This window comes from Bison bison, unplaced genomic scaffold (assembly GCF_000754665.1).
Source record: "Bison bison bison isolate TAMUID 2011002044 unplaced genomic scaffold, Bison_UMD1.0 scf7180017861366, whole genome shotgun sequence".
In the NCBI taxonomy this organism is placed as follows: Eukaryota; Metazoa; Chordata; class Mammalia; order Artiodactyla; family Bovidae; genus Bison; species Bison bison.
In genome coordinates, this window is record NW_011491938.1 from 22,880 (window position 1) to 31,214 (window position 8,335).

The 8,335-nt window shown below is 38.6% G+C and overlaps 1 protein-coding gene across 1 annotated transcript; it reads left to right on the forward strand.

Moving 5' to 3' along the window:
- Positions 1-3,046: 3,046 nt before the first annotated feature.
- Positions 3,047-3,991, forward strand: LOC104983098 (olfactory receptor 1L8-like). The gene has a single exon (XM_010832578.1). The coding sequence runs from the start codon at positions 3,047-3,049 to the stop codon at positions 3,989-3,991; it is 945 nt and encodes a 314-aa protein (XP_010830880.1).
- The last annotated feature ends 4,344 nt before the right edge of the window (positions 3,992-8,335 follow it).

The following is an 8,335-nucleotide window of genomic DNA, read 5'->3' on the forward strand; positions in this document are numbered from 1 at the left end:
ACACACGAGGAAGCTGAGCTTTGGCTGAGAAGCAAACTATGACCTGATGAACAGACATGGTGCAGATCAGCTTCTGGAGAGGTTGGGAATGAAAGAAAAGCATTTGGACATGCAGGTGAGCTTCAGGAAACTGGCCACCCACTGGGCTACTCTATCCCAGCTTAATATCTTACTCTTTTCTCTTTGGATACTTTCAAATATTTTATGGATTGAGAAGTCATAAAGTCCAAGTAGAACTTCCATGTGGCATTTGGTTTTAAGTTCATCCAGTTGGACTTCTAGGCTACCTATAACATAAGTTTTGGTGAAAGCAAAGTGCTTCAGCAGAAAAGAAGAGGGAAAAAAAAAACTGTTGTATTCCTATTCTGATCCACTTACACTGCTTTTAGAACTATTCTCCCAGGTTCTCAGATCCAAAACCTTCCTCCTTTTTTCTAGCCTGGGTGTTCTTCACATCTATGACCTGGAGCATCCAATTTAAATAATTCACCAAATTGCCACTAATTTTTGTATTCCACATTCCCCCAGGCAGCCCTTTCACAAATGACTCACCTTTCAATCTTGATTTGTGTGTGATAAACTGCTTTGCAGACATGGTGTCTCCCTTGTTATCCTTAAAATGTCAAGAACCAACTTGTGAGCAGGAGATGCAGGACAAATCAAACCCCATTTTTTGTCTTCAGGGTACTGTCACTGTATGGCCACAACTCCACACTCCAGACACACCCCAGTTATAAAAGCCCATGATTTTGGTCAATTAATCATGAATATTCAAATACTCAAATTCTACCATCTCAGCAACAAAGATAACCAGATCACCTCTCTTGCAACTACAAGGATAGATTCAGAACATGGGAGAAGAAAGCTTGTCGATAAAGGGCAATAAAGAGGTATTTCATGTTAGGAAATTGCCAAAATGAGGAAAATAGTGCATGATTGATTGTTGGTGACTGTGACAAATGATAAATATACCAAACCTAGGGGAGGGGTAGCGTAATGCTTGAAAGCATGAGCTTAAAGTGAGTCAGAAATCTGAATGCGTCCAAATCCTGATTGCGATTCCTTAGTGACTTTGAGCAAATTGCTTCACCTCTATAAGCCTCATTCTCCCATTTAATAACACGTGCTTTCCAATTTCTTATTATGGAATTTAGTGAGGTGACTATAATAAGCTTGACATGTAATACATTTTCAACAAATATTGGTTTATTCTAATTAACTTTAATTACTGATCCACTCAAAGCTCAATGCACTGAAACAAAACAAATATTTCTTCCATTGCTGTTGTTCAGTCACTAAGTCATGTCTCATTCTTTGCAATCCCATGGACTATAGCACACCAGGCTTTCCTGTCCATCATTGTCTCCCCGAGTTTGCTCAAACTCATGTCCATTGAGTCAGTGAAGCCATCCAACCATCTCATCCTCTGTCACCCGCTTCTCATCCTGCCCTCAATCTGTCCAAGCATCAGGGTCTTTTCCTTTCTTCCGTAAAATCTTACAAAATCATAAAATTAGCCTGAAAATTTGGCAGTGCAGGATGTGATATTTTACACAGGTGAATGAGTTGATTTTGAGACCTTCTAGAAATAGAAGATGAGGGAGGGTGACATGGGGATTGATGAGTATCAGCAGCTTCTCCTGAGTGTTCATAATATGCTTGTCTTGAGGTGTTTGAAATGTGCTATCTCACTAACCCCTCATGAGAATGTGGATGCTTTTGCTCAATATCACACATGAAGTAACTGAAGTAACTTGGGGTAACTTAAAACTAAAATGTAAGCACTTACTTATTTTTTCTATTAATTAATATGATAATATATCAATGTACTTTTATACCAATGTGCATTCAAAATGTCTGAAAGGATATGGTGCCTCTAAAGAAATTATTTTAGACACTTTGATGATATGTGTGTTTCATGTCATATATGATATGAAAGTATATATGTTGAGATTTTTACTGTAGCTAAGAATGTATAAATACCCAAACATCTCAAAATGTATCAAAATCCCTAAGGGATATGTCTATTCACAAGATATAGGGGGATACGCTGACTCTGAAATCTTGATTTAAAGCACTTTGTTAGAGTACTTTGTAGATGCACAATCCCTCATTATAGAACTTTTGCAGTAGTAAGAAACAGAGGCTATTTTAATGTCCATTGCTAGGTCACTAGATACAACCAAAAAAAAAAAAAACATGTATGTAGACATGTTTCTCACAGTTATTTTTGGATAAACATATGAAAGAGGAATTTTAAGGAAAAAATTGAAGAGTCAAAAATGGATGTCCATACTATACAAATGTAATTTACAACAGGAGTTTAAAAAAAGGAAAATGGTTTTACAAAGAGGGAAGATCTGCATAGACTGACGCTCATATCCCATGAGCTAAGGAGGGAGAGCCTCTCATTCTGTGTGCAGACAAAAGGAAAAATCACTATTGTACTGGATTCAACATTCCTTTGAGATTAGCTCTGTTGGTTATTTTGAAAAATGGTTATTTCCACCCAAGACCTAGTATACCAACTGAATTTGCTTTGATAAGGAATGAGTGTTCTGTGACTTCAATATCTAAAATGCCCTCTAATCCCCAGTCACCTCCATCTTCTTGTATTTTGTTTAAAAATGTATCCCTACATGATATAATATTACCTACTCTGCTGATGATCTGTCTCCCAAACTACAAAATGAACAACTCAAAAGAAACATCTGTTTTATTGTTATGTTCCCAAGAAGGAAATAGGAATTTTCCAGAATAGGAATGAAGGAACTAGAATCAAAGAGGTTCACCTCAATATTTTTTTAAGTAAAACTCTTCTTCTGTCCCTCCAGCTTGCAATATAAGGTTCTTATCAAGCCCATGGATTTGGGAAGGAAGGACCACATCAAGAACGATAAGGGTAACAAGCTTTCCCTGCAGAGTGGCTAATGATGACCAAATAGAGGGAACAATGATCTGCTGGGTTCTCATGATTTGGGATACAGAATTGAAGCATGTGAAATAATAAACCTTCTTGTATATAGCTATTAATAGACCCGAGTCAATGGAAAGACTCAACCAAACCAGCAGTGTCTCTGAGTTCATCCTCCTGGGACTCTCCTCCCAGCCTGAGGACCAGAAGCCACTCTTCATCCTCTTCCTCATCATGTACCTGGTCACCATAACAGGGAACCTGCTCATCATCCTGGCCATCCGTTCTGACCCCCAACTGCACACCCCCATGTATTTCTTCTTGAGTGTCCTGTCTTTCACTGACATTTGCTTCACAACAACCATTGTCCCCAGGATGCTGGTGAACTTCCTGTCACATAAGACCATCTCCTATGCTGGATGTCTGACCCAGATGTATTTTATATATGCCTTGGGCAACACTGACAGCTGCCTTCTGGCAGTCATGGCCTATGACCGCTATGTGGCCATCTGTGACCCCTTCCACTATGTCACCATCATGAGCCACCGCCGCTGTGTCCTGCTGGTGGCCTTCTCCTGCTCGTTGCCTCATTTCCACTCACTCCTACACACACTTCTGCTGAATCAGCTCACCTTCTGTGACTCTAATATTATCCATAACTTTCTCTGTGACCTCAGCCCTCTGATAAAATTGTCCTGCTCCCCCACATTTGTCAACGAAATTGTGATATTGATAGAAGGATCTTTTATTTTAGTGACCCCTTTCCTATGCATTACTTTCTCTTATATACAAATCCTCATTGCAGTTCTTAAAATTCCCTCAGCTTCTGGGAAACGCAAAGCCTTCTCCACATGTGGGTCTCACCTCACTGTGGTAACACTGTTTTATGGAAGCATCTTCTATGTCTATTTACAGCCTGTGTCCACCTACACCGTCAGGGACCACATGGCAACAATTGTCTACACAGTTCTCTCCTCCATGCTCAATCCTTTTATCTACAGCCTAAGAAACAAAGACCTGAAACAGGGTCTGAGGAAGCTGGTGGGCAGGAGGAAACCCCAGGCAGCACCCTCTTGATGTACACACAAAGGAATCATCCCCATTTAAATCTGGTTTCTACTGGCTCTTGGTGATCAAGCAAGCTCTTGGAGATTAGCATTTTTAACCCATGTGGGGCAAGGTATTGTGAGCATTTACATACTTTGCTGATGGCCTATTAATTGGCTCTGCCTGTGATTAAATCATGATACTCTTCCCCACTATTTCTCCTCTTTTCTACAAAGAGTCATCACATTGCATCTTTCAAATGCTGCTTTAACCTAATCCTTTTCCCACACTGGGTGGATGGCTCAAACAGTAAAGAATCTTCCTGCAATGCAGGAGACTTGGGCTCAGTCCCTAAATTGGGAAGATCCCCTGGAGAAGGAAATGACAACCCAATCCAGCATTCTTGCCTGGAGAATTCCATGAACAGAGGAGCCTGGCGGGCTACTGTCCATGGGTCACAAAGAGTCGGACACAGCGATTAACTTTCACTTTTCCCACATAGATTTCCTTAACTAGTTTCTCTCTTTTATTAAGAATTATCTCCAAAATCCTTCAAATTCAGTATAATGCTAAAAAAAAAAAAAGTTCTTAATTTGTAGCTGCCGACTGTCTTTGAAAATGTTTAAAAGAAGGAGAATGAAAGGAGAGGAGGGAAAGGAGAAGAGGATGGAGGGATGCATTTCAGCTAATTTTCTCATTTGAGGACTTCCATAATCCCTTATTTTTCTCCTCCAAAACTTCTTCTTTTTTAATTACTAAGTTTTCAAGTTTAGAATTCTCTTATCTTTCTATCCTTCCTTCATTACATTGCTGTAGCTTAGTTTCAATTTCTTTTTTTTTAACAGACAATTGAAAATGTTAATGGCCTAAAAGAACAAGAATCAAGAGTGGTGACTTTAAAATATCCATTCCATAGTGGAATGTTGAAATCTTTCTTGTCTCCATCTATCCCTAAAGCTGTATGTTTAAAATATGATTTAATACTGTATTCTAGAGACTTTAGCACTCAAGTGTCTAACTGAAGGAATATTATCATAAGTGTATATTGAGTACTGAGATTTTATTTAGTCAGTCTCAGTTTATAACAGATAAAAATTGGCAAAAACCTAAAACTCTATTAATAGGAAATAAGAAAATTGTGGGGTTTTATGTAAAATGTAACAATATTCAAAAGGCTGAAAAAATGAAACAGATCTGTATTACTTTCTTGAAATGTCATTAATTAGAAAAAATTAAGTATAACAAAGTACAAAAGGATGAATCCACTATAGTTTTTAAATTTTTATGATATATATTTTTATAGTCACTGAAATAAAAATGGAAGTGTGAGGGGAGGCAAGGACTGAGAGGGAGAGAAATTCCACTTCTTGGTATATATTTGTAATGTCTGAACTTCTTCAAATAAATATTTATATCACATGGAATTTAAAAGTATTAATAAATTACATGACCTGGGCAATGATGAAAGACTTTCTTTGTAAGATACCAGCTGAAAAAAAAACTTTCTTGCAAATTTGAAAACCATCATTGCATGGCTCCTTCATTTAAATCACAATTTCATAGAATATACTATTCTTGGTACCAAAACCTCTGATACTTTAAAGACATATTTCACTGTTCTACTGCATCAAGTGTTTTTGGTGAAAAACAAAAGAATGTTCTAATGTGTTCTTTGTGATCACCTCCCCTAAACACAGTTTATAACCACCAAATATAGCCATGGTGCCACTGTTTTGGCTTTAGGGGAGCAGATTCGAGTCCACACAGTATACACCAAGTGTGGGTAAAGGTCATTGTCTTTGGAAATAATTCAATTCTAAAGCTGAATGGAAATGAGAATGGTCTGGATCAGCCATGAAGTATTAGTCACTCATTCGTGTCCAACTCTTTGCGACCCCATGGACTATAACTGCCAGTCTCCTCTATCCTTGGGATTTTCCACGCAAGAATACTGGAATGGGGCTTTCTTCTCCAGGGGACCTTGCTGACCCAGGTCTCGAACTTGGGTCTCCTGCATTGCAGGCAGACTCCTTACCATCTGACCCACCAAGGAAGCCCATACAATCCTGAAGAAAAATCACAAAATTGGAGCACACACATTAAAAAATTTCAAGATATACTACAAAAGTGAAGTAATTAGTATGTGTAACATTTATATAGGAAAAATATATACAGCAATGTAAAGAATAGAAGACCTAGAAATAAATCTTTATTAATATAATCGTTTTATTTTGGGCAAAGTGCTAACTTAAAGAGGAGAGTAGGACCCATTCAATATGTTAAGTTGGAGCAACTGGTTATACACATATACTGTGTCTCATATTAAATATAAAGCATAAGAACCATATGAGCATCTCAATAGATCCAGAAAAAGCTTCTGACAAAAGTCCTCATTCATTTATGATTTAGTTCAGTTCAGTTGCTCAGTCATGTCCTACTCTTTGCAACCCTATGAATCGCAGCACGCCAGGCCTCCCTGTCCATCACCAACTCCCAGAGTTCACTCAAACTTATGTCCTTCAAGTCGGTGATGCCATCCAGCCATCTCATCCTCTGTTGTCCCCTTCTCCTCCTGCCCTCAATCTTTCCCAGCATCAGGGTCTTTTCCAATGAGTCAATTCTTCGCATGAGGTGGCCAAAGTATTGGAGTTTCAGCTTTAGCATCATTCCTTCCAAAGAAATCCCAGGACTGATCTCCTTTAGAATGGACTAGTTGGATCTCCTTGCAGTCCAAGGGACTCTCAAGAGTCTTCTCCAACACCACAGTTCAAAAGCATCAATTCTTTGGTGCTCAGCTTTCTTCACAGTCCAACTCTCACATCCATACTTGACCACTGGAAAAACCATAGCCTTGACTAGACGGACCTTTGTTGGCAAAGTAATGTTTCTGCTTTTCAATATGCTGTCTAGGTTGGTCATAACTTTCCTTCCAAGGAGTAAGTGTCTTTTAATTTCAATCATCTTCAGTGATTTTGGAGCCCAAAAAAATAAAGTCTGACACTGTTTCCACTTAAAAAACTATAAAGAAGATCAGTATAGAGGGAACATACCTCAACATAATAAAGGCCATACATGGGGAAACATTGAGGGCAGGAGGAGACGGGGGTGACAGAGGATGAGGTGGTTGGATGGCATCATCTACACAATGGGTATGAGTTTGAGCAAACTCTGAGTGAAGAACAGGGAAGCCTGGCACACTGCAGTTTATGGAATCGCAAAGGGTCAGACACAACTTAGCAACTGAACAACAACAACAATGGCAAACTGACAACCACACACTCAGTGATGAAAAGCAGAAGACATTTCCTTGAAGATTACAAACAAGATGTAATGGATCTTAACGTAAGGAGGCCCAGTCTTCCCACGTTTATTCAACATTGTATTGGAAGGTCCTACCCACAGCAGTCAGAAAAGAAAAAGAAATAAAAGGAATTCAGATTGCAAAAGAAGTAAAACTGTCATTGTTTGCAGATGACAAGACACAATACGTAGAAAATCCTAATGAAATTACCAAAAAACTGTTAGAACTAATAAATGAATTCAGTAAATTTATAATACTGTATGATATCACTCACATATGAAATCTAAAGAATCAACAAACTAGTGAATAAAGCAAAAAAGAAGCACACTTACAGATATAGCAAAAGAACTAGTAGCTACCAGTGGAGAGAGAGAAGTGGGGAGGAGAAATATAGAGATAAAGATTTTTAAAGGGTTTTTATGGAATTATATGAAATCATGTACATGAAACTTTTGAAATTTGTAAAGAATTATAGACTCAAAAGAATCTTTCATTGAATAAAAAAGGAAAGCTAAATAAAACAATTTCCCCTAAGGAAATGAAAACACTCAGAGAAAGACAAATACTGTATGATATCACTTATATGTGATTATAAAAAATAAAACAAATTATTGAAAATAACAAAAAAGAAACAGACTCACAGTTACAAAGAAGAATCTATAGGTTAGCAGCAAGGAGAGAGGGGGTGAGGACTAAGATAGGTGTAGAGAATTAAGAGTAACAAAACCACTATGTAGAAAACAAATAACCTACAAGATACATTGTTCAGACAGGTAGTATATCCAATACTTTATAACCATAAATGGAGGATGCTGCTGCTAAGTCGCTTCAGTCGTGTCCAACTCTGTGCAACCCCATAGACGGCAGCCCACCAGGCTCCCCCGTCCCTGGGATTCTCCAAGCAAGAACACTGGAGTGGGTTGCCATTTCCTTCTCCAGTGCATGAAAGTGAAAAGTGAAAGTGAAGTCGCTCAGTCGTGTCCGACTCCTAGCGACCCCATGGACTGCAGCCTACCAGGCTCCTCCTTCCATGGGATTTTTCAGGCAAGAGTACTGGAGTGGGTGCCATTGCC